The 25,044-nt window shown below is 40.1% G+C and overlaps 5 protein-coding genes across 6 annotated transcripts; 3 read left to right on the forward strand and 2 right to left on the reverse strand.

Moving 5' to 3' along the window:
• The first annotated feature begins 974 nt into the window (after positions 1-974).
• unc45a (unc-45 myosin chaperone A) lies at positions 975-6,872 on the forward strand. Its single transcript, XM_079567992.1, has 19 exons — positions 975-1,115; positions 1,220-1,412; positions 1,512-1,687; positions 1,761-1,850; positions 2,259-2,426; positions 2,511-2,679; positions 2,763-2,933; positions 3,069-3,240; positions 3,339-3,639; positions 3,726-3,820; positions 3,890-4,031; positions 4,821-4,961; positions 5,052-5,179; positions 5,264-5,330; positions 5,408-5,521; positions 5,587-5,702; positions 5,864-5,981; positions 6,071-6,226; positions 6,527-6,872. The coding sequence occupies exons 1-19, from the start codon at positions 1,098-1,100 to the stop codon at positions 6,788-6,790; spliced, it is 2,799 nt and encodes a 932-aa protein (XP_079424118.1). The 5' UTR covers positions 975-1,097; the 3' UTR covers positions 6,791-6,872.
• A 375-nt stretch (positions 6,873-7,247) lies between these two features.
• Positions 7,248-10,266, forward strand: rccd1 (RCC1 domain containing 1). Of its 2 annotated transcripts, XM_079568018.1 has the most exons (8): positions 7,248-7,579; positions 7,657-7,872; positions 8,678-8,843; positions 8,918-9,039; positions 9,105-9,206; positions 9,706-9,876; positions 9,963-9,992; positions 10,084-10,266. In XM_079568018.1, the coding sequence occupies exons 1-8, from the start codon at positions 7,381-7,383 to the stop codon at positions 10,260-10,262; spliced, it is 1,185 nt and encodes a 394-aa protein (XP_079424144.1). In that variant the 5' UTR covers positions 7,248-7,380; the 3' UTR covers positions 10,263-10,266. The 2 variants fall into 2 exon arrangements, with proteins under 2 accessions (XP_079424144.1, XP_079424143.1); XM_079568017.1 differs by lacking the exon at positions 9,963-9,992 and having other exon boundaries at positions 9,706-9,906.
• Positions 10,267-10,364: 98 nt separating this feature from the next.
• cib1 (calcium and integrin binding 1 (calmyrin)) lies at positions 10,365-11,757 on the reverse strand. Its single transcript, XM_079568019.1, has 7 exons — positions 11,596-11,757; positions 11,367-11,401; positions 11,196-11,295; positions 10,967-11,120; positions 10,766-10,884; positions 10,609-10,697; positions 10,365-10,524 (listed from the first exon to the last, which is right to left on the reverse strand). Exons 1-7 carry the CDS (start codon positions 11,644-11,646, stop codon positions 10,503-10,505), a joined length of 570 nt encoding a protein of 189 aa, XP_079424145.1. The 5' UTR covers positions 11,647-11,757; the 3' UTR covers positions 10,365-10,502.
• Positions 11,758-12,756: 999 nt separating this feature from the next.
• LOC306971463 (myosin-binding protein C, fast-type-like) lies at positions 12,757-14,306 on the reverse strand. The gene is made up of 2 exons (XM_079567743.1): positions 12,953-14,306; positions 12,757-12,860 (listed from the first exon to the last, which is right to left on the reverse strand). Exons 1-2 carry the CDS (start codon positions 14,259-14,261, stop codon positions 12,829-12,831), a joined length of 1,341 nt encoding a protein of 446 aa, XP_079423869.1. The 5' UTR covers positions 14,262-14,306; the 3' UTR covers positions 12,757-12,828.
• A 6,277-nt stretch (positions 14,307-20,583) lies between these two features.
• gdpgp1 (GDP-D-glucose phosphorylase 1) lies at positions 20,584-24,362 on the forward strand. Its single transcript, XM_079568532.1, has 3 exons — positions 20,584-20,591; positions 21,572-22,592; positions 24,107-24,362. Exons 2-3 carry the CDS (start codon positions 21,580-21,582, stop codon positions 24,126-24,128), a joined length of 1,035 nt encoding a protein of 344 aa, XP_079424658.1. The 5' UTR covers positions 20,584-20,591; positions 21,572-21,579; the 3' UTR covers positions 24,129-24,362.
• Positions 24,363-25,044: the final 682 nt, after the last annotated feature.

Consider the following 25,044-nt stretch of genomic DNA (forward strand, 5'->3'; position numbering starts at 1 on the left):
CATGTGCAGTGTTTGTATGAACTGTGGCACAAGCAGTTTTAAATCTTTATTTTATTTTAGGAGGAAAAACAGGTCAACATTAAAAGTTATTTCTTAATTATGTTGTGCGATGTAATAACATTTAATGAGTATTGGGATGTATTTCCTTGATATTTGGAAAGTAACTGTATTCTAAATACGCTCAAATAAAAGTGTAATTGTATCAGAATACATTATGAGTATTCTAAATACGTATTCTACATACATGTATTTAGTTACTCCCCAACACTGATCAGATGATTAGAATATCATAAAAAAGTGCATTTACTTCTGTTATTCAAATTAAAATGTGAAACTAACATATGATATAGGCTCATTACATGCAAAGTGACATATGTCACGCTTTTATTTGTTGTTATTTTGATGATTATGGCTTACAGTCCATTTTCAAAATATTCTAATTTTCTGAGATTTTGGGATTTGGGATGTTTACGAGGTCTGAGCCATAATAATCAAAATAACAAATAAAATCTACATATCTACATGTACATCTACATAATATGTAATGAGTCTGTAGTCATTAGTTTATCAGTTAAAGTTGAATAACATAAGTAAATGCATTTTTTCATGATATTATAAATATATGACGAGCACCTGTACTATCACATTTCGTTTTAGGTTAGTCTGAAAGAGTTCACTTGAGTTCCTAAGGCTGTTTTCAGGTGTAATTGAGTAGCCCCATGGGAGACTAGTGCTTGGACAATAAAAAGCCGGTTGTCTTTGCTCACATTCCACGTCTGTTTTCTATGCAAGCCTGAATAACCCGAGGAGTAGCCTTCTCAAATGTTGTGCAGACTTCACTGGCCAAAAAATAACCAAATAAAGTCGAGAAAGTTGGAGAAGCCCCGAGAAGACCCTCTCTTCCTCTTATGGGCATGCGGCTCACTCAAAAGGGGCGGGGCTACTTCGCACACGTCACTGTGCTGCCTCCGAAACCCGGAAGTGTAACAAAAATGTATGGTGTTTAGGGTTTTATTGGACGTTTATCATTTTCAGGCGTAACAAACAGTTTATTAGCATTGCTGTATTTCTTTTCTAAACATCAACAACTCTTAAAAATGGGTGAAGAGGAAAAGGTACGTTTTTCCCTCTTGTGTGTCCACATTTCCTGTAGCTTGTAAAGTAACTGTTTTCTCTGTGAACTTCTCATGTTCTCCACAATGTTGATTTCACACGATAGGACCCTGCTGCCTTAAAAGAAGAAGGAAACACCCATTTCAAGTCGGGAAACATAGATGCAGCTTTGTCTTGTTACACCAAAGCCTTAAAGCTATCTGAAAACAAAGCAGACTGTGCAGTTTTGTATCGGAACCGCTGTGCCTGCTATCTGAAACTAGAAGACTACAGCAAGGCAGAGGCGGATGCTACTAAAGGTGAGACTCACTTCAGGTGTTGTAATAAGCTTGCAATAAACCAGGAATTTGATCTTGAATGCAACAATATATTCTTAACCCTTACTTGCCTTTTTCCAGCTCTTGATGCTGATCCATCTGATGTAAAAGCAAGGTTTCGTAGAGCTCAGGCTTATCAGAAACTTGGACGATTGGATCAATCCTTTTTAGACACACAGAAATGTGCCCAACTGGAGCCCAAAAACAAAGCCTTTCAGGATCTACTCCGACAGTTGGGGGCACAAATTCAACAAAAGGTGATACCCAAACATTGTATGTTTACTAAATTTGGAAAATAATTAATTTCCAATGCCTTTCTGTCTTTATCAGTCTGCACAGATTAACTCCACAGATGCCAAAGTGCAGCAAATGTTCACCCTTCTGACGGATGGAGCTGCAAAAGAGGCTGATCGGCAGAAGGTATTATTTGAGAAATGGCTTCACCGACCAATTTTTTTGTACACAATCAAACAAGTCTCTTTAAAGGTGCATTACTGAACTTTTTATGTGGGTGAAAAAAAACTTTATTTGTGCCTAATTTACCTTTTTGTGACCCTTATTAACATGTCGCCTTTACTTTCAATTACGGTGGCCTCTGTTACGCTCAAGGATCAATTCATTTGTTGGTTTTCTGGTGAGAGAGTCCATTAGCAGTGAAAAACTACCAGAAACTCGAAAAATCTATCCTTGTTAAATTAAAGGCATTAAATGCTAACCACCTTTACAGCTGCTGGTTCACTAAAAGGTCAAATACTCACTAATAAAAGTGTTGTTTTGTTTTGTTTGCATAAAAAGTTCCATAATGCATCTTTAATCTGTTAACTACAGGCTGCTCAGAATCTAGTGGTGCTGTCACGAGAGGATGCAGGAGCTGAGCAGATCTTTCGTAATGATGGAGTGAAGTTAATTGAGAGACTTCTGATGGCAAAACAAGAAGATATTGTCCTTTCTGGTCTGAGGACACTCGTTGGGCTATGCACTGGCCATCAATCTCGTGTAAGCATTGGTAGCTTGCATTATTTTGCCGACAATTGATGTGCATGTCGTTTTATGGTGTTCTCTGATGTGTTATGTTTACAGACAATGGCAATAGTGAATGAGTTGGGCATGCATCAACTCTGTGCTGTAATGGGATCCGGTAGCTCCACTGTTTCTCTCGCTGCCTGCCATCTGCTGCAGGTAATGTTTGAGGCTCTAACTGACGGCATGAAGAGGGACATCAGAGGGAAAGAGGATGCTATACTTCCTGGTGAGTTGATGGAAGTATTTCACAGTTTTTCAACTCGTGTATTTCACGTATTTTGTTGAAATAATACTTGATGTTTGCTGCAGAACCCTCGAAAGAGCTACGCTCAATGCTGCGCCATCTTTTAGATATGATGCCTGCAGTAAATGTGACTGGTCCTGGCAGAGATAACGCTATCAACCTCTTGGTGAAACAGGTCCCTAGGAAGTCTTGGAAAAACCCAGACAACTCTCTCACATTATGGGTGATAGATCAGGGTATGTTTGTACTGTTTGCAATTGTTTGCATTGGCATCAAATAGTTATTTTCACCTTCTGGTTTATTATTATGCATTTGTCCGCAGATTTGTTTCACTTCCAAAATAATTTGAAATGTCACATCTATTTCTATAGGGCTGAAGCAGATTTTGGAAGTAGCAGGAACTGTTGCAGAGCTTTCAAAAGGGCCGCCTCTGACAGACAACTCTCATATGAGTTGTTCTGTCCTACTTTCCAAATTGTATGATGACCTGAAAAGTGACAACGAAAGGGAGAACTTTAACAAACTATGTGAAGAATATGTTCAGTGAGTAAAAGATATTTGCTTGGTGATTTGCTTGGTGTTTACTAAAATCCTCAACCCAATTTAAAGAAAACTGCTATTGTAACTGTTCTGTCTTACAGGCAACACTTTAATCTGTCTGTGCTGGACGCTAAGCTTCGTGCCATTCACACGGTGTCGGTGCTTCTTCAAGGACCAAGTGAGGTTGGCAACAGATCTTTGGAAATGTCAGGGATGATGGATGCTGTGATTGCGCTGTGTGCATCCGAAGATGTAATTCACCAGCAGGTGGCCGTCGAGGCTCTTATCCACGCTGCTGGTAAAGCCAAGAGAGCGTCCTTTATTACAGCCAATGGCGTGGCACTTCTAAAGGACCTCTATAAGAAAAGTGAAAATGACAGGATACGTGTGCGAGCTCTGGTGGTGAGTGTTCCAAATCCAACTTCCAAACTTTGACTATAAATACCAGTCTTTTAATGTCAATCAACTTTCCAATTGTTCTCATAAAGGGTTTGTGCAAGCTTGGCTCAGCTGGAGGGACAGATTTCAGCATGAAGCAGTTTGCAGAGGGATCTACACTGAAGCTTGCAAAACAGTGCAGAAAGTAAATTTTATCAAAGGGCTCAATTTAGTTTCTATTACAAACAAATTAACAAAAGATAAATCTCTGCAGGTGGCTGTGTAATAAAACTTTACCTCCAACATCCCGACGCTGGTCTGTGGAAGGGCTCGCATACCTCACATTTGATGCAGATGTAAAGGAAGATTTGGCTGAAGACAAGAATGCTCTCCAGGCTATGTTTGAACTAGCAAAGGTCAGTAAATGTTTCAGTTAAAGCCAGGACATGAAGAGTCTGACTTCAACTTCAACAGAGCTTGTGTTGTGTCTTTACATACTCTCAGCACATGTCGGTACAGTACTTGTTTCACTGTGGATAATGACAAACTCTTACCAGTTTCAGCCAGCATCTTCACCAGGTCTTTTGCATTTGTTCCCGGGTTGATATTCACATTTCAGACCACAGCACGTTTATCTCTGGGACACAGAACCCGCCTTCTTTCTGATTTGTATGGTGACTGGTCATTTCCATCATTGTTTGAACCAATGAACCTGGCACCTTCAAGTGACTTGAAATTGCACCTAAGGATGAACCAGACTTGTGCATGCTTCCAAGGCTTTCCCAAAATGTTTAAAGGTATAGTAATCTCAGTGTATGTAAACTTCACTGAGAAAACAAAAACATTTCTAAAAGATGAAAATGAAAATTCTAATTGACCTAGAAAAGTAAAAGTTAATTCTGGTTTCATGTCAGACAGTGAGGAAAAAAATGCATCTGATTCCCACTGTGGTTTTGCGAAGCACTTTGGGTGACTTGTGTCATGTAAAAGCACTATACAAATAAGATTCTGTTCCCTTCTTGCGATATGGATACTGCAGTTTAGCGCCAGGGATAAACAAAATCCACAGGCCAGATTACGTCATAGAAACAGATTAGGATGGCTGGCTCACAATTTTACAGACAAATTACAACCGAATGGAAAACGTCTAAATTGCAACCACTTGGAAAGTAGCGGCGTGAAAAACATTTTCCTTTTCCCTGCAGTCTGATGATAAGACCGTCCTCTTCGCTGTGGGCTCTACTTTAGTTAACTGCACCAACAGCTATGAGGTGGAGAAACCAGACCCTCAAATGGTGGAGCTGGCCAAGTATGCAAAACAGCATGTACCCGAAGAACATCCTAAAGTAAAAAAAAAAAAAAAAAAACATTCTTTTTAGCATGTAAAGGAAAAGTAATGGTATTTGTAACATTATGTCTGTCAATTTATTTACTAGGATGCTCAGTCCTTTGTGGAGAAGAGACTGATGAAGCTGCTTGACGCTGGTGTCGTGACGGCCTTGGTGTGTATGGTCAAACATGAGAGTCCTGTTCTTACTGAGGCCTGTAAAGAATCTATTGCCAGGTAAGCACCACTATTACTACACATTCAGCTTCTCTGTTTAAAATGTCAGTGCACTGTTAACAACTTGTGACGTTTCCCGCTCAGGGTGTTTTTGGCTTTGGTAGAACGTCAGGAGGACAGAGGCATGGTAGTTGCACAGGGTGGAGGAAAGGTAAACAATTTGCTGTGACTAATTGACTGTAATAAGGTTATAGAATATTATCATTACACTTTTTGTTCAATTTACAGGCTCTTATTCCACTGGCTACAGAGAACACAGACATGGGCAAGATAAAGGCAGCTCAAGCCTTAGCCAAAATAACTATCACATCAAACCCTGAAATCGCTTTTCCTGGAGAAAGGGTAAGAGCTTTATACTTTATCCAGTGAATCAATGTATTCTTAAATACCCTTGTTTTTGTTGACAGGTCTATGAAGTAGTCCGTCCTCTTGTCAATCTTTTGAGCCTGGAATGCACCATGCTACAGAACTTTGAGGCACTCATGGGGCTGACCAATTTGGCTGGCATCAGTGAAAGACTCAGGTTGGCCACAAGGGGGAGATCTTTGTCAACTTATTTTGTTTCTTTATAGTTTTTCAGTTTAAAATTAAAAGTAATGTTTAGTTTGAAAAAATCCACACAAATACATTTTATAGATATTGATTTGAACATTTTTATTAATAGACACATGTATTCTTTGGTAGGCAAAAAATTATAAAAGAGAAGACAATACCAAAAATTGAAGGCTACATGTTTGAGGAGCATAACCTTGTCAGAGCAGCTGCCACTGAGTGTATGTGTAATCTGGTACTGAGTGAAGAGGTAAGGGATCTCCTCTCAATGAAATTAATGAGTAGTATATGTATTGAATTAGTATATATGAGTATGTATGTTTTTTTCTGTATTTTTAGGTACAAAAGCTTTACTTGGCAACAGGAAACGATCGTCTTAAGCTGTTGGTTCTCTACAGTGGAGAGGAGGATGAGAGACTTCGTAAAGCTGCCTCAGGGACACTGGCCATGCTTACAGCTGAGCAGCCAGAGCTGTGTGCACGCATTCCTGGAGTTGTAAGTTGTCAACGACCGGCCCATATATTCAATATTTTGCTTTCTTGCTTATTGGCCGAGAAACATTCATTTATCAAAGGCAATACAGTCCACTTTCGATAACATTCAGTAATTTAGAACTGCATACGGAATTATGCTCTTGTCATGTAACATGATTTAGGTTCAATAAAATTAATAAAACATTTATTGCAGTAACAATAATGTGCAAAATAAATTAGTGATTTTGATTTCTACAGGGGTCAAAAGTGTACTGGTAATTAAGTAAATCATTATTCTGACAGTCTTTCCTTTTCTTTCTAGACCTCTCACTGGCTGGAGATCTTCCAGGCTCTACTCCTTTGTGAAATTGTGGATCTGCGGCATCGAGGTGCAGTTATCGTTCAGAACATGATTCTCGCAGACAAGACTTTGACTGAAAAATTAATAGAAAGTGAGGTTTTAGAAATTCTTACAGTTTTAGCCAAAGGAGAAGAAGGTGCAAACAGCAAAGTGTCTAAGATTGCTCAGAACTGTCTGGACAAAGCTATTGAGTATGGCATAATAAAAAATAGAGAGAACGAATAGATACATTATATACAGCAGAGTTTGAGTGGAGACCAAATGTGTTAAATAGATTTGTCCAACATGCATTTCACCAAAACTCACTGACTTCGAGTATAACACAAATGCATATAGGCTGACATACTGTAGGTCTCGTCACTGATTGTTTTTATTCACTACATTATTACCTCTTTACCATGTTTATGTTTTTCATATTGTCTGTTCTTAAACACAATTTCCACTATCATCATTCCTTTATGTATGTTTTTTTATTATATCAAAAAAAATATTTCAATTAATAAAATATTTATCAACAAATTATGTTCAGTTTGTCCCTCACTGATTGACTGTCATAAACTATCTGAACAAGCAAATTATGCTTGTTTCCGGCAGCAAAATTATTTTGTATTTTTTCTTACTTGAGGGGAATAAAGGCCAATCTGGCAACCCTTTGACAATTTTGAGGTCACGTGACAGATCAAAATAGGCAGCGGAAACGAAACGCGTGCACCGGTCACCGTGAATGTATCCAGAAAGTGTATTTACGAAATGACGACAACTGCGCTGCACATATTTGACCTTGTGCGTCTCCAGGGCTGGTAAAAGCACTTTCAATGCGCTGGTTTGGCTTCGGCTTTAACGAATTTGGACAGATAGTTGGTCGTGAACAGGATAGAAGTGATGCTGCAAACGAGGTGAAAGTCGTTCATCCCACAGAAGTTACAAGAGTGACTAAATGCAGATGCAAGGTTCCCAGGGAGATCCTTCAAGTCAGAACAAGCTGGAGCACAAGGCTATCTTTACACTCGACAGGTATGGTGACGAATATAATATTTTAATATGATAAGCATTTTCTAAAGGCTACTAAATGTTTTTTTATGTTTTTTTAGATGACAGCAGTGGTGCTTTCTTGGATGGGTTCAGGAGACTCGGCTCTAAGTGCTGTGGTTATATTGAGCAGAGCCGCGGCTGCAAAGATGCTTTTAACATGAATGGTTCCCTGATGGCCCTCGCCTTTCAGGACAGAATTGACATATGGGATGTACAGAAGGAGAGCGGTCCGGTAGTATGGAGCATGGATGTAGAGCCTTCTTTAGACAACTCTGGTAACGTGACAGTGATAGGATGATTATTACATTGATCTGCCAGTATAGGGTGCCATAACATTCACTTCACTTCACTTTATTACATGTCCCCGATGGGGCAATTAGTTTTGCAGCACAAGATACATAAAAATAGATGCAGAAAAACAGACAAGAACAATAAAAATCCATTAATTCACCAGTTCAACAAGATGCCGAAGTGCAAAACCTTACGAAAACTTGGCATTTTTTGTACAACAACAGAACAAGAGAATACAACAACTTTTTTCCCTCACACTGAATTTGGTGCCTGTATACTCCTTTTATACTCAGCGTTTAGACTGGAGATGGCTACAGGTATGAAGGAATATTCGCATCTGTTTTTCCCCACCAATGGAGCCCTAAGCCTCGAACCAGAAGGCAAGTAGCAGAATTCACAATGAAGAGGATGAGCATCATTAGCCAGAATACTCAGAGCCTTCCGCGTCACCTGTCCAGAATACAGGTCAGAAAGTGGAGTCTGAGGAGCTCCCAGAATCTTAGCATTGGCTCTGTTATATTGACATGTGGCTTTTTATTTTGACAAGCAGCAGTTAATGCGTTTAATCAGATGTTATTGTAACAAATACACACCAACATAGAGTTCACATCACCAGCTGCCACTGCAAACATAATTTCTAACATAAATTGAAAGCGAAGAGTGCAAAATAACATTCAATCAAACGACTCAATGCACAACTGATTTCAGCCTACCTTTACCTCAAATTGTTTATTTTCTTGATGTTGTAAAGGAATTAGCAAAGGCAAATTAGCTTTGACTTCTTTTTAGACCCCCCTCTGCAGCTGCCACTGGTGTCTGAGGGATACATTGCATTAAAGCCGCCCTTCTATCGCCCCTTATCCCCACATCTAAAAGCCAAGACTCTCGCCCTGGGACCAGCGCATGCGATTCTACTCGGTGCCACTGGAGCGGTGTACACCTGGGGACTGGGCAGGTAAACATCTTTCACTGCACAGGTTATCCGAGCAGCAGAATGATACATGATCTTGAGCGTGTGTGTGTCCACAGTCATGGGCAGCTGGGTCATGGCAGCCTTACTTCAGAAGAGGAGCCCAGGGCAGTTGAGGCTCTCTGGGGCGTACCTATGAAAGCTGTAGCCGCAGGAGGTTGGCACTGTTGTTGTATCAGCGGTAAGTTCTTGACGATCACTTGAGTACTAAACCTGCATTAATTCAAACATAAATCTTTTACTCAGAGGCCGCTGATCTTTATGTGTGGGGCTGGAATGAAAGTGGCCAGCTTGGACTTCCCTCACGAGGTGTAAGAAAAGGACAGGAAGAGAACATCTGTGGCAAAGGTAGCCAAGTTTTATTAATATACTACCTCATTTTTAAAATAAAATGTGTACTGTTCTTGAGTAAATTGTGAAAGCAGACATTAATGAAGAGACTATCGTGCATCTACTTTTAAAACCCTAAGTGAATAAGCAGGCAATTTGTGGTTGTTGTACATTACCGTGGTTGCATTGCTCCCTGAATAATCCCTAAGGAATATTGATGTTACAAATGCATTAGGAGAGTTTGAAAGATTTCTTGTTTAAGAACAGAAATAGGGGCCTTTTAATACACATTTTAAAAACATACTTTCTACTACTACTGACCCATTGTCAAGAATCCTTGCTGAATAGAGATGAAGTTTCCTATGATTTTGGGAAAGCCTGACTTAGTAGGAAGTGAAATACATGTATTGTGTGTCAAGGTGAAATATTCTTATTTTAATTAAAGCACTGCAGGTATCAGCTAAAGTAAATATTAAGTAACCTTGGCATATGAGGTAATGCACTTTGTTATGTACAGCTGCACAATGCCAAGATGCTGATGTACTGCCTGATGATGGACTAACACACAAAGAGGAGGAAAAAGAGATTTTCATTTCAATCCAGGCATTCCCAGCTCTCCTTGATCTGAATCCACCGTGTGAAATAAAGGCCGTAAGTTGCGGCTCAAGACATACAGCAGCAATCACAAGTGAGGACCCTTTGTGTAATACAAGTACAAGTCAAATATTAAATGGTATTTTATTTATTTTGGGCTAATAATATGTATCGTTTTAGCTGAAGGGAACCTATATACATGGGGTTGGGGTAAGTTTCCCCAGCTGTTATTAATTCCATAATATTTGACTCTTAAAAGTGAGTAATGTTTATTGTCTTGCCTTGCCTCCTTCTTTCTTAGGACAATATGGACAACTTGGCCACCAAAATGTGTTAAGTTCAGATGAGCCTCAGTGTGTTGAGTTTTTTAGAGAACACCAGCTGTGTGTAAGTGACGTTGTCTGTGGGGTGTGGAACACGTTTGCTGCTGTGGTCAAGCAGGAAGAGAGAGAGAAATCTCCCCTGTTACAAGGACTTTGAACAGCATACAAGGAAGTACTTGGATAATAAGATATTGCATAAAGCCTTGTATAAACAAAACGTAACAGTAAATACATTTGACAAATATGTTTAATTTTATGATACGTAGATATGTAAAAATACAAATATTTTAAAATCTGTAAGGCAGCATTAAGGGTAAGTAGAAGGTCCACAGGTGTGTATAAGTTAATACTACGGTAAGCTATATAATGATTAAACATTTCTGTGATTTGTAAGTCTTCACAGAACAATCTTGAAAGAACTGTGGACAAAATGTGAATTTGTTAATCAACTGCGTATGTACAATATAAGTTAAAACGTGATTAAATTAAAATTTCTGCTTTACCTGACAAAATCTGGTGACCTCGAAATGACATGCTGAAACTCTGAGAGGTTCACTGTTCCATCTTTGTCAATGTCCGATTCTTCAAGAATCTTTAATGTACAGTGAAAACATGATTTACAACCTGGTACACTGCTATGAATAAATATCGGTTACTTACATTGGCGATAAGTTGTCTCATTTCATCTTGTGTAAGTCTTGTGTCTTCTGTTTCTCCTGTCAAGCAGTTAACCAACTGCTGCAAGTCATCAGAATCCAGAGTCCCATCATCATCAAAGTCTGGAAGGAGGAAAAAAAATAAAGTTAAGCTTTATGCATCAGAAAGTGCTTGTTTTTGTGGGGGTTTTGTGAGGGTATGTACCAAATATACGAAAAGCGTAGTGGGATTTGATTTCCATTGTAGCTGAATCACTGAAGGCACTCAAAAGATCCAAAAAATCTTCAAATGTAAGGCTTCCATCTTTGTGTTCAGAGGTGGAAAAGACAAGGCAAATTCGTTTCCTAAAAGGGTTGGACTGTGACAATTGCAAAGGTCAGAAAGTGCCATTCATGTGAAATGCATTTTTACAAAAACAGTATTAACTCATTACTTTGAGTTCAGGAAGAGTAAGAATTCTCTCCATTGGTACTCTGACATTTTGCATGTCTTTTTCATCTTTGGTGAGAAGTTCGGAAAATCTTTTATGAGCGCTGCAAAACAGATAATGGCATTTATTAGATTAAATAAAAACAACAATAATAAAAAAGTTATAGTTACATACAGAAGAATTTCTTGTTTTGTCAGGAATGTCAGCTCCTATCAAAGGAAAAACAAGTGTTTGGATTAAAAAAAAACAAGTTGCCATCGTTCCTGAATAAATTAACATAAATTCGTAAAGACTTTCGCGTTATTACGGCATTGGCAAGGTTATTACAGTAACTTCAGGGCGTACTAACTGCGCACGCTTCATACGGCTTCAAAGTACCAAACAACAAGTTTCATAAACTTACTTGATATTCTGACAACAGTTCCTTTCCGAGTTGGCTTGCTGTCGTACCCATTGCTGAAATGATCAGTTCAGACTGTACTTTTGTTGTTGTTTCGTCCTCAGCTTCTGCGGAAAACAACTGAACTCATCGAAGCGCATCTCTTACTTCCGGTTTCTCATTACTCGGCCACCCCCCTTTCTGTAAATGATCACGTGGTTCTTTCCGTGCTTTCCCCCCACACTCCTTTGTGTAAATGTATTAAAGAAATTGTTGTGTATAGATAGAACACATTTATTTGCACAAAGTTTTACAACCACGTGGCGTTTTAATAATTGGCATTATCTACAGAGAATTAGAAAAAAGATAACAAAAAGGTAGTGAGGTCACTTTTTTGCATGACTAATAAATTGTGATAACTTAAAAAACAACAACACCAACAACATAGGTCTAATATATAAATGCAATACTGTTTTAGAACAACCCAACAAAATGTCTTAATCCCACAGTTACCACTCCACCATACCAGATATATTAAAGACACGGTAAAACATGGGAGATAGATAGATAGATAGATAGATAGATAGATAGATAGATAGATAGATAGATAGATAGATAGATAGATAGATAGATAGATAGATAGATAGATAGATAGATAGATAGATAGATAGATAGATAGATAGATCAGTCCCAATTATATTTTCCAAGTGCTCTTTATCAAGCAAGTTGAATAGTATGGGAGGAACATCAAAATGGGGGTGCTTTGCTATCATCAATGGAGTCCATCAAGATATTTAGCACAAAAACCTGAGACATTCACAACAGTGTGGAGTAAGTAAGTGAACCCTTGTATTTAATAGCTGGCTGACCCTTCTTTTGCAGCAATAACTGCTTTTCTGTAGTTGCAGACTAGACGTGCCCAATGATCAGGATGAATCTTGGACTATTCCTCTTTACAAAACGTTTTGCAGTTCAGCGAGATTCCTCGCTTACATTTTCCTCCCTGTCCTGTGAATGTTTACATGTTATGGCCATTAAAAATATGATAACATGTCATTGTTTGGGTGTTATTAGATTAAGCAAACACTGTTTACTCATTCTTATAATTTTGAGGAAGATCAGACAACATTTTATGACCAATTTAGGCAGAAATGTGAGTAATTCCTAAGCGTTTACATACATTTTCCTCCCACTTATAGGTAGGTAGGTATTGACGATTTACATAATATTGGTGATTTTAGAAAAATAATGAGTCCACTATGCTCCCGAATTTGCATCCCAGTCTGGATCTGCAAATAAAGTGAACAAAAAACACGTTAATATTACATGTTTTAGTAAAGCCTATCAGAATGCCTTTATGTGTTTTTTTTTTTCTTCTTACCTGTCAATTTTACTCCCTCCTTGGTTTCTGCTGGCACTCCAATCCCATACTCATTTTCTCCAGTGATTCTGAAGAAGTAGATTCCTCCCTCCTCCAGGTCTGACACACTGTGCGATAATCTGTGGCATTTGTCAGTGAGCCTTGTCCATCCCATTCGGCTGATGTCTCTTATTTCCACAATGTAATTCTTCACTGCTGCTCCCCCCTCATTCTCTGGTATGTCCCAAGTGACAGTAGCTGAATTCTTGGTGACATCCTTAACTGATAATCTTGTTGGTGGCCCAGGTGAATCCAAAACCCTCACACTCAAGGTCAAAGAGGCACTTCCGGCAGGATTTTGAAGTTTAACAACGTACTTGCCAGAGTCATCTCTTGTGGCTTGTTCCACTGTTAGCGAGCTGACTGAACTTGTGGTGTTTATCAATCCCCGCACTCTTAGGTCTACATCAACTTTGTCCCAAATTACACTGGGAGTGGGTCTACCAGAGTATGGCACAGTCAAAGTGAAGGACGCTCTATCTTTAACCAGCAGAGTTTTGCGCATTTCAGGTCCAACATCAAACCTAGGTTCTTCCTCTCGTTCCATTGCTATTTGAGGGTCTGATTCAGGACTGGGTTCGCTTACACCAATCTTGTTTATAGACCTTACAACAAAGACATAAGCTGCGCCACTACTGAGTCCCATTACAGTAAATTTAGTTGTGTCAGTGTTATAAACTCCAGTAGACCATTCTCCTTCAGATGTTTTTCTGAATTCAACTCTATAGCCAGTCACTGCAGCACCACCATCAAAGAGCGGTTTATTCCAGGATAGCATTATAGAGGACTTACTTGAATCAACAATAATGGGCTTTGCAGGTGGGGAAGGTAGAAACGTTGGATCTTCCGCCATCGTTAAGGGGCATGGGGCACTTGGTTCACTTAGTCCAGCAGCATTCTCGGCAAAAACCCTAAATTCATACTCACACCCTTCATGTAAGCAAGTAGCTTTGACTCGAAGATCATAAACAGGCTTTTTGTTCACACGCACCCATCGCACACCTTGCTTTTCTCTCTTTTCAATAACATAACCACTGATACGACTTCCACCATCGGACTCGGGCCTCTTCCAGCACACTGTCATAGAGTCGGCACTGGCGCTGGTGACCTCAACATCAGTTGGAGCAGACGCGCTTGTGTACGGATCAAGAGCTTTAACTGGATCACTCTCCAAAGTCTCACCATCTCCATATTTATTTACCGCTTTAACTCTAAACAAGTACTCATTTCCTTTGACCAGCTTTGTTATTTTGCAGGTCGTCGCCATCATGTCATCATACAGAAGTGTCCAAGATACACGACTCGTTTCACATTTTTCAACTATATAGTGCATAATTTCAGCTCCACCATCTTCCATTGGTGGTTCCCATGATAAACAGCATTTCTCGGCTGAGATGCCAGAGACCTTTAACGGTCCAGCGGGTGGGCCTGGTCGATCAAGAACTTTACATGTAATTGTCCTTGATGTGGCACTACCTGCATTTTGTAAGGTAAGTGTGTATTGTCCAGAGTCTTTCCTTACACATTCTCGAATGATTAATGATGTATGCATCTTTGTTATTTGTATCTCAACTCTTCCTTTAGCCCCAATGATTCGTCCATTTTTCTGCCAAATCACTGTGGGGTTGGGGCGGCCGGATATATCAGCGTCTATTTTTAAGAGGTCCCCTGATTTGACCACCACCACCTGTCTAAATATATCATCCATGACAATTTTAGGTGGCTCTACGTCATGCTGTATGGTAATGGGTCCAGTGTTTTCTGAGGGAGCGCTAAAGAGGTCTGCTGCGTTCCTTGCGATGACTCTGAAATCATACTGTTCCCCTTCTGTAAGCCCAGTCACTTCCAGAAAAGTGTCCAGGAGGTTGGTAAAGTTACACTTTAGCCAGCAACTGTCTGGGAACTCTTTTCGCTCTACGATGTAACCGGTAATTTTGGCTCCTCCATCATATACTGGCTTATCCCATGAGAGAGAAACTGAATCATTGGTTATATTATGGATAGTGAGGTTCCTTGGGGGTTCACATCTGTCTCTTGCTGTGACAGGATCAGATGGCCTACTGCAAGGTCCAATGCCAGCCATATTCTCAGCAGACACCCGGAATTCGTAAACAAGACCCTCTTCGACACTTGTCACTTTGAACTGAGTTTCATTCACTAGGTTTCTGTTTAACTTTGTCCACAGAATGCTGCTTTGATCTTTGCATTCAATATGATAGCCAAGAATAGGATCTCCACCATCTGTTTCTGGCTTCCCCCATAAAATCGCAATAGCATTTTTTGAAGCTGTAACAACATGAAGATCAATCGGAGGACCAGGTGGATTGAAAGGATACTGTGCAATAACTGGGTCGGACTCAACATGTGAACTTTTGCCATAGCGATTCTCTGCAGCAACCCGGAACTGATACTCGACGCCCTGAGTGAGTCGAGAAATCTTAATGGATGTTCTCGCAACAGTACCAGATACACTTTGCCAAAAGGTGCTACTTGTATCTCTCTTTTCCACCACATAATTACTGATTTGACATCCACCGGTATAAGTTGGTGCCTCCCATGATAGGGACACAAAGTCAACGCTCACTTCGTCAATCTTGAGGTCAGATGGTGGTCCAGGTCTTTCAAAAACATTGACTATAATTTCTGCAGATGTAGTGCCAACTGAATTGCTCACAAGAACCTTATAAGATCCAACATCTAACTTTGTTGCATCTTTGATAGTTATTTGAGAGGACGTTTCAGTTGTCTGCACATTTACTCTGCTTGTCTCTTTGAGCTCGATGCCATCTTTTCTCCATTCCACCATTGGTTGGGGGGTTCCCTTGAATAGAACATCAATCTTCAAATCATTCCCTGTTTTGACACTGAATGAGTTACACAGCAGATTTATAACTGGCCTTGTGCTGTTGTCCTTTACAATAACTGGAGCTGGCAATAACTTTGGTTCACTTCTTCCCTTCTCATTCACTGCACTCACTCTAAAAAAATACTTATTTCCTTGTAACCCTTCAATGGTAGCTTCAAGCGCCCGACTTTCTGAGCATATTGTCCACAAATCCTCATCTTCTGTTTGCATTTCCACTATATACGATGTTATTTTACTCCCTCCATCATGGTCAGGTTTTTCCCATGTTAATTTAGCACTGGTGGCTGTAACATCCACAAGTGTGATTTTTCCAGGAGACAGGGGAACCTCAGCAACTTTGACTGCATCAGTGGTTTCTACAGGCAACCCACACCCAAATTCATTGACAGCTAGAACACGGAAGAAGTAGAAAGATCCCTCCTGGAGATTTTCAATCTTGTATGAGTTCCTCACACAGTCACTACACACGCTTGCGAAGGCCTTTCTAGCCTCCTCTCGTTTTTCCACTATGTAATGAGTTATCTTTGACCCACCATCAATAACAGGTGGCTCCCAGGAGATGGATACAGAATCTCTTTTCACATCCTTCACCTGCAGCTGTGTTGGCGCACTGGGGGAGTCCAGAACTCTGACATTGATGAAGGCGGATTTAGAGCCAGCGCAATTTTCAGCTATTAACACGTACTTTCCAGTGTCGTTTCTGTTGACGTTCTCGATCATTAGCTCGGTGTAGGAAGGGGTTACCTCAATTTGGGCACGTTCACTGAGAGAGCCGCCTTCCTTGGACCACTTCACCTCAGGCTCTGGGTTTCCTCTTATGTTCACACAAAGGTGCAAAGTAGAACAGGATCGGACATTCACAATCTTTCTTAAAGACTGGTCCAACTCAATTTCAGGTGGCTCGAGTTTTTCAGTTGCCACAACCGATTCTGGAAGATCTGCAAATTCCCCTGCACCAGCCGCATTAACTGCACACACTCTGAAGTTGTACTCTGCATTCTCTCTGAGTCTTTTAACTGTGTAGTTTGTGTCTACAATGCCGGTGCTTGTTTGGCATTCAGTCCATTCCTCTTCTCCCGCTTCCTTCATTTCAACTACAAAACCTGTAATGGCTGATCCACCATCATAAATTGGCTTTGACCAAGATAGAGAAACTGTACTCCTGGAATGACCTGGGCTTTTGAGATTTGTTGGAGGTCCAGGAGGATATGTTGCATCACATACCTTGATATAGTCACTGGGTTCACTTGGTGTACCCAGACCAGCTGCATTTTCTGCACACACTCTGAACTGGTAGTAGTGTCCTTCTGTGAGTCCTGTGCACCGAAAACGCAAATCACTAAGCCTCCTTTTGTTGCATTTTGTCCATCTGACACCATCTTTGTCACGTTTTTCAAGTATATAGCCATCTATTTCTGATCCCCCATCACTTGTAGGTCTCTCCCAGGTCAGGACGATGGAATCTCCAGCCACAGCACTGGCAACAGGGATGGAGGGAGCACTTGGAGGAGTGTATGGATTTTGTGCAATAAACGGCTCTGTTTCAAGGAAGTCGCCAATGCCATATTTATTCACAGCAGCAATTCTGAATATATATTCTTTACCAGGCACTAGTTTTGACACTTTGTAACTTACAGCTTCAACTTGTGAGTCAACTCCAGTCCAGGTCACGCGGCTTGTCTCTCTTTTCTCAATTACATAGTGAGTTACTGTTGCACCTCCATCATTTACTGGGGGATTCCAATGCAGATTGCACTTCTCTGCGCTAATAACTTTGACCTTTATAGAGCCATCTGGAGGGCCTGGCTTGTCCAATACTTTCACATTGACAGGGACAGTTGTTGTGCCTCCAAAGTTACTCAGATTCAACATGAAGTGGCCACCATCCGATCGTACGCAGTCCCTAACAACCAGACTAGTGTGTGTAAGAGTAGTTTTGACCTCCATTCTTGCCGTACTCTTGTCAATTTCTTTGCCCTCTTTGAGCCACGCAACTTCAGGAAGTGGTTTACCAAAGTAATCAGCTTCAATAATGAATGTCTCTCCAGCTGGAAAAACAGTGGTGGTTTTGAATTTTGGGTCTATGATTGCTGTGGGTGCTTCAATTACGTCCTGAGCCATGATGGTGATGCTTTCTGAGGGCGCGCTCCAAACACCAGCTGCATTTTTGGCAGTTACCCTGAATTCGTAGCTCTGCCCTCCTGTTAACTCTGTGATTGTGAACTCATTTTCAATAACGTTGGTAAAGTTTGCCTTCATCCATCTACCATCTGGGAGCTCTTTCTTTTCAACAACAAAGCCAGTGATAGTGCTTCCACCATCATAATTAGGCTTAGCCCACTTCAGTGTGATATGCTCTCTAGTAACAACAACCGCTTCTGGTTTGCCTGGTGGGTCGCAACGGTCCCTCGCAACAAAACTTTCAGACACTTTGCTTGGTGGGCTCTGTCCGGCAATATTTTCCGCATACACTCGGAATTCATACTCGATGCCCTCTTCAAGTCCAGTTGTTTTGAAGCGAGTGTCAGTAAGGATAAGCTTGTTAAGTTTAGTCCATAATATGCTATTCTTTTCCTTGCGCTCGATGTGATAGCCAGTGATTGGGCTGCCTCCATCTTTGTTTGGTGGCTTCCATTCGATCACCATGTTGTACTTAGAAACAGTGGTGGCATAAGGGGGGTCCGGAGCAGAGGGCACACTGAAAGGGAATTGTGCCATTACAATAGGAGAGGAAATTGAAGTACTTTTACCATATCTATTTTCAGCAAACACTCTGAACTGGTATTCGCTGCCTGTTTTCAGCTTGGTGACTTTAATTGTTGTTCGAACTGTGGTTGCAGACACAGTTTGCCAATCCATACTTGTAGATTCACGTTTTTCCACAATATAATTGTCAAGCTGACATCCCCCTGTGTATTCGGGTGGCCCCCATGAGATTGCAACGTAGTCTGAGCTAACTTCATCGATCTTCACTGGTCCGATTGGCGGGTCAGGCTTTTCTAGAACAACTAAACTGATTTCTCCGACATGTTTCCCGGCGATGTTACTGACTTCTATTGAGTACCGTCCCGAGTGTTCTCTGGCTGCATGTCTTATATGAAGAAGTGTCATTGTAGGCTTGTTTAGAATCATCAGTCTGGATGTTTCTTTGACTGCCTGCTCACCCTTTCTCCATTCAATCTTTGGTGCTGGATGTCCACCCACAGGAATCTCTATTTTAATGTCTTCTCCATTTTTCACCGAAAATGTGTTGAATAGAATCTGGAGCGATGGCTTGGTGGCATTTTCTTCAGCTGCATTAGACCCAGATTGACCTGTTATAAAGATAGATTTGAAAGTAAGATTATTTACAAAGGTTCAGTAGAAAAATTACACAATTTCATATTAATTGTTCAATTTAATGTTTCAACTACTGTACAGTAGATAAATTGCTGTTACATTATAACCCATTGACACATTTTGAAATCAATCATGCCTGGCGGTCATAGTGGGAATTTGCAACAGTGTAGCCATTCATTAGTTTTTGTTTTTACTTAGTTACACCGACATGTTTAAATCATCAATCCAGACAATCACTTCTTGAATTTTCCATATCAATTCAATATTTTATGAGCTTCCCGAAGGGCAATTTTTGTGCAGCTGATATCATATGGTATTACAGAAGTGCCATAATCATATCATTCAAGCTTATCAAACTATCAAAATAGAACCCCAGTGAGTCAGAGACATACCTTGGGCTGCAGATTTAGAGGATGAGTGTGCACCCTTTGTTTTAGCCTCTGATGCCATGGTTGTATTTGGAGAAGGCTACCACCAGCTCTCTTGCTGCTTATAGAAAAATAGACACAAAACATGTAAGCGTATCATAAGTTATAATTATACAACATAATGGTTAATCAACACAAGCCTGAACTAAAAAACAAAACAAAAAACATATTATTGACCCTCAGTGCAGCAGTGTTTAAAGGGAATTATAATAACAACAACAACTTAAATACAGTGAAATTCAGTCAATTCAGTCAAAAATAGGCTAAAATCAGAAGATGACTGTTTAGTTCTTACCTTATAATTTCCGCGTTAACTTTTGTGTCAAAGTCTGTGACTGTTGCCTGAAGCTGTAGCACAGATAGGTCTGCCAGTCACCCCCTGTTGTATCACCAAAGGCATGCAAAGACAGAAATAACACTGACCCCTGATTGGTTAGCTCTAGATACATGGGACAGCTGCTCAGGCCAAAACAGTCTTTGCAGGATTAAAACTGCAAAAACTCCAAAAAGAAAATAACCAAGCCTGTTTGTTATGAATAAAAGCTTTTTTTTTTTTTTTTTTACGTTATATATAATAATAAATAACTTTGTACTTGATTTATTCATTTTTTTCCTGGTGTGCTGAAAAGTATAAATTCACTCAAATAAACAAACAACTAACAGTGATTAAAATAATAATAAATTGTGTTTTACAGTGAATTTACTTATTTATTTTAATAAATAATTAAAATTCACGATTCTTAAAAAAAATAACACGATTCACTGTTAAAAAAACTAACAGTGATTAAAATAATGATAAATTGTGTTTTACAGTGAATTTACTTATTTATTTTAATAAATTCACGATTCTTAAAAAAAATAACAACACGATTCTTAAAAAAAATAAAAATAAAAAATAAAAACACGATAGTTTTATTTTGAAAAACCCCACCCGGAAACATAACAATAAATGACCGACGTGGAGCCGGTGAGCACGTTACACATCGATCTGACACTTTACATCATAAATTGCCTTAGATTGTCTGTGTTTTCGGTGATACTTACAATAGAATTCTTAATATCAAGCCGATAATGTGTCTTATCTAACGTGGAAACTGTACTTTAACGTTGGCTTCACACGTTTCTTTCCCTGCACAGCGCACAGGTGGACTACCATAGCCAACTTTATCCCTCTGCTGGTGATAGCATAGAACAGGGGTGTCAAACATACGGGAGATGATTTAATCCGGCCCCTGCCCCGTAGAGCATAAATTCCAGAGTATGTAAAAAAAAAAAGTAAGTCTCTAGCCCATTCCTGTGCGGAGTTATGAATTTTTAAAGAATAACCAGAATGCTCATTCTAGCCACTAGGGGGCATTAAATTAAAAAAAAGGATACGTGTCCAGCAGAGGGCACTGACATAATAAGAGCTCAGGATATGAACAACACATTATATAGCCATGTGGTAAATGGACAGTCTGCCCCAGGGCGGCTGTGGCTTCAATAAAAGTTTACCACCACCAAGTGAATGAATAATGACTACTGCACTTTCAGGAACTTGTGACACAGGCTTGTAAAGTGCAATACAAGTGTAAGCCGTTGTCATTGATGAAGCTACAGTCAAGTTGGGGCTTTGATCAAATCACAGCTTATTATTATTCATTTATTGGAAACATTTTCTCTATTATATGTGGCCCGCGACCCGCCGTGGGAGCTGAATTTCGGCCCGCGACCCAAAATGAGTTTGACACCCCTGGCATAGAATAAAACAAGTTGATGGTTTATGTTAAAACCTTATAAAATAGCAATACAGTTGTTTTTTTTTGCTCCTTTATTCATTCAGATTTGTAAAAAAAAGACATGCATTACACCTGAAATGCTAGCATTAAACTTCAATTAGCCTTCAGTTAGCCAACGTTACCATGTAAAGGCCTGGTAAATTGTTATTCTTTTTTTTTTTATCAACAGATCCTGCCATGGCCCTCCAGCTTGTCTACAGCCCTGATGACTTCCTCACCAACGTGCACCAAGGCGTCACCAAATCTGCACAGCCACCATCACCGTTTGACACCGTTATTCAAGATGGGTGGACCGTGAGAATGGACAAGGGCCTGTTCCGATACCGACTGGGTGACCTGCAAACACGCCACCTGCCCGGCCACCGCGGCTATGTGGCTCAGCTGAACGTACAGAGAGGTGTAGAGCGACGCAAGCCACAAGAGATTCTAAGTATTCAACAAGAGTTCAACGGAAAGCAGTTTAATTTCAACAAAATCAATCCAGAGGAAATTATATGCGAGATGGTGCAGTGTGGGGAATCGAGCACCGTTCTGAATGAGCACCACAGTTCCCCAAGCAAAATGTTAGTCCTCGTCAATGTTAGCCCGCTGGAGTTTGGTCACTGTCTTTTTGTTCCTGATCCTTTACGATGTTATCCGCAAGTCCTCACAAAGTTTGCTGTTGAAGTTGGCGTCGAAACCATTTTCCTTAGCTCCAGTCCTGGTTTTCGGATGGGTTTTAACAGTCTCGGAGCTTTCGCCTCGGTGAATCACCTCCACCTTCACGGCTATTACCTTGACCATGAACTGGCTCTGGAATCCACTGAAGTCAAGCCTTTGGTTCCTGAAAAAGACTTCTATCGCCTAATTAACTACCATGCTGGCTTTTTGTTTTACGCCGAAACAAAGACCGTGGGGAAAGTGGCCGAAAGCATCTGCAAAGTAACAGACTTTCTCGTGGAGCGTAATATAGCTCATAATTTGTTTCTCACTAGAGGATGTCCACCCAGTGAGTGCAAACCCAGGGGAAGAGAAAGCAGCTCGAGGAAGGGCGTTCGCATTATTGTGTGGCCCAGAAAATCCAGCTTCGGGGCCAAAGAGGAGTCGGCTTTTAATGTCGCCCTCTGTGAGCTGGCGGGACATTTACCATTCAAAAACAAGACAGACTATGAGAAGGCAACGGAAGAAGATGTCATAGAAATTATAAACAAGTATCTTCTCACTATGGAAGAGTTTCTAAGTTTAGAGCGGCAGCTTATGGAGCACTTCATAAAGTCATAGAGTAATCAACTTTTAAATTGTTCTAAGTTACATTAAGTGGTTTTGAAGGGTCTGCAAAAAATATTCTGAGATTTCTGAGTAGTGTGTAATGTTCCAGTAAGTAATGATTTACACATTAACCTCTTAACCCCCACCTGAACCAAGCACATTTTCGGAGGAAAACAAAATAGCGACAAAAATGTGACAAAAACAAGGGTGAAAGCGCAACAAAAGAGCTATAAAAGTAATATAAAAAGTGACAACAACACAGCAACAATGCAAGGATCTGTTTAGATCAGTTTTGCAGGCCTTAGCTTTCAAATGTGGCGTTACTCTGGCCTTCAGGTTGTGAACTCCAGTCGAGAAGCTTTTAGATTTGGGTAAAGTCAAACTGGAGAATATGCACTCGGTTAAAGTGGGGCGTAAGGGGTTAACGCCTGTCTTTGACCTTCACAGTTTGATTGCCAAAAATATCATAGACTTGTCGCTGCTTAAATTTAAATAAACCTGTTCTACAAATGCATTATGTTTCATTACTCATGTGAACAGAATTATTTTACTACAATCAACACTCATTATATAGTCATGTATGTGCATTAGGGTGGCACAATATGTTGCCAAATTATTAATAAATCGCAATATTAGTCGATGCAATGACCATATCACGGAAAAAAGAAACAAAAAACATACATGGAGCTTAAAGGAACAGGCCACCATTTTTTCATACAGTGTTATGTTTTTACCTGAGCTTAGACACACTTCACCCCCGTTTGGAGCTATAGGAATACATTGGGAGAGGCCAAATGCTAACAACATCTTTGGTTGTTTTGCGTGACTGAGGGCACGCACAAAGACCAGCCGGGTACACATCAACTCGTTTAAGCTCAGGTAAGAACATATCTCAGTATGACAAAATGCTGGCCTGTTCCTTTAAACATGTGCAAAAGTTACATTTTAGACAGGACTTTTTATGTGCAGCTCTAATGTGTATTTTTGATTCATAGTTTGTGTGTTTATGGGCTACATTACAGATAAGCAGTAAAAATATAACCAGTATTTCTCGCTTTCCCAAATATTTGCTGAATCATATGCTTAGTTTTCTCAACAAAAGTGGTAAATGTAACACTGGTAGTTACTGTAAACAATTCCTCCCCCCAGCATGTTTAACAGGAGGGTGCACTAAATGGACTGCAGCACTCACACAGCAAAGTTCACATGTTTAACTGAGGGTGAGAGCCTGCAATGACACATGTGACAAAGGCAAACCAGTGTTTATACACACACATAAGAAAACTGACCATAAATGAACAGGCAATTACCAAAGTTGATTACTGTTCAAGATTAACGAATGTGATATGACAAGGCATTTTATAGATGAACGTATATTTGTCCGATCCATAGGTACAATATTGGACACCATCTGTACGTATGTCTTCTGTAAGTATTTTAAAGGTTCTTCTTACAGTCTGAAACGACATCGCAGCTGAATGGCACATTATCTGGCAGACTGACGTCACCTGGGCAGCGATAACCTGGGCAAGGCAGGCGAGTACGCAATATCTGTTCATTCTTTTTAATGAAGCGCTCCATTGGGAATCATCGGACCAATACAAAACCCTTTTATGTCCACCTGCTGCACTCACAAACAAACCAGTGTGCTATTAACTTTCCAGATCTTTGGTATAGATCAGTGATGTCCCAGATTCCCCCAAAAGGTGAAATACACAGTAAAATAGATGAATAAGTAGCCACTCCGGTGTCAAAAAGGAGACATTTACATTTTTTTTCCCACATGCGAGTGTTGTGGTGGCAAAGGGCGTGTAGAAAAGACTCTTTACTGTTTACACTGTCCGCGCACACATCGCTCATCCATTTATTCTCACTCGCCTCGGGGCAAACAGAGCAAAGCCTGTGAGAGAATTACACCAAACTGGAAATGTCATTTTGTAGTGTCATGTGATACACTGGACATTGTCAGTCAATCCTCACTGTCAACTTTGTAACAAAATACTAGTGAGGAGCGCATTGTAACTTATCACAACTAGTGTGTAGAGGACTGAGTGGAAATGTCAGTTAGACAAGCACTGTTCATGTTTTTATTATTTATTTATTTTTGTTTAATTCAACTATCCGCACTTGCAGTACAGTAATAACATGGTAAATGAATGGAAATAGCGTGGGTACAGGGAATAGCAGCGGATAATGTATTTTACAGTCCTTATTAGGCTATGGATCAGGTAAGGCTTATGATTTGAATTTGAATTTCCATAATTACCTTGTTGCGATGACTAAATATTCAGGTACCATGATATTTCCATCCTATTACCACACTGTTATTGTGCTATACCGTAAAGTGCTCCAGTGTATGTCCACTTCTTCACCCTTAGAGTCAAATCAACTATT

This window comes from Gobius niger (assembly GCF_951799975.1).
Source record: "Gobius niger genome assembly, chromosome: 12".
In the NCBI taxonomy this organism is placed as follows: Eukaryota; Metazoa; Chordata; class Actinopteri; order Gobiiformes; family Gobiidae; genus Gobius; species Gobius niger.

Excerpts from the sequence above, each read along its gene's own strand:
- unc45a (XM_079567992.1), top strand. Across the intron at positions 2,680-2,762 it reads AGAGGATGCTATACTTCCTG|AACCCTCGAAAGAGCTACGC; the intron begins GTGAGTTGATGG and ends TGTTTGCTGCAG. Across the intron at positions 5,180-5,263 it reads TGTAAAGAATCTATTGCCAG|GGTGTTTTTGGCTTTGGTAG; the intron begins GTAAGCACCACT and ends TTTCCCGCTCAG.
- cib1 (XM_079568019.1), bottom strand. The coding sequence starts at position 11,646 with ATGGGTACGACAGCAAGCCAACTCGGAAAGGAACTGTTGTCAGAATAT. Across the intron at positions 11,296-11,366 it reads ACAAAACAAGAAATTCTTCT|CGCTCATAAAAGATTTTCCG; the intron begins GTATGTAACTAT and ends TCTGTTTTGCAG. Across the intron at positions 10,698-10,765 it reads TGAGACAACTTATCGCCAAT|ATTCTTGAAGAATCGGACAT; the intron begins GTAAGTAACCGA and ends TGTACATTAAAG.
- gdpgp1 (XM_079568532.1), top strand. The coding sequence starts at position 21,580 with ATGGCCCTCCAGCTTGTCTACAGCCCTGATGACTTCCTCACCAACGTG. Across the intron at positions 22,593-24,106 it reads GTCATAGAAATTATAAACAA|TCTGAAACGACATCGCAGCT; the intron begins GTATCTTCTCAC and ends TTCTTCTTACAG.
- LOC306971463 (XM_079567743.1), bottom strand. The coding sequence starts at position 14,261 with ATGATGGCGACGACCTGCAAAATAACAAAGCTGGTCAAAGGAAATGAG. Across the intron at positions 12,861-12,952 it reads GGAGGGAGTAAAATTGACAG|ATCCAGACTGGGATGCAAAT; the intron begins GTAAGAAGAAAA and ends CTTTATTTGCAG.
- rccd1 (XM_079568017.1), top strand. The coding sequence starts at position 7,381 with ATGCGCTGGTTTGGCTTCGGCTTTAACGAATTTGGACAGATAGTTGGT. Across the intron at positions 9,040-9,104 it reads GCACTGTTGTTGTATCAGCG|AGGCCGCTGATCTTTATGTG; the intron begins GTAAGTTCTTGA and ends TCTTTTACTCAG. Across the intron at positions 9,207-9,705 it reads AGAGAACATCTGTGGCAAAG|CTGCACAATGCCAAGATGCT; the intron begins GTAGCCAAGTTT and ends TGTTATGTACAG.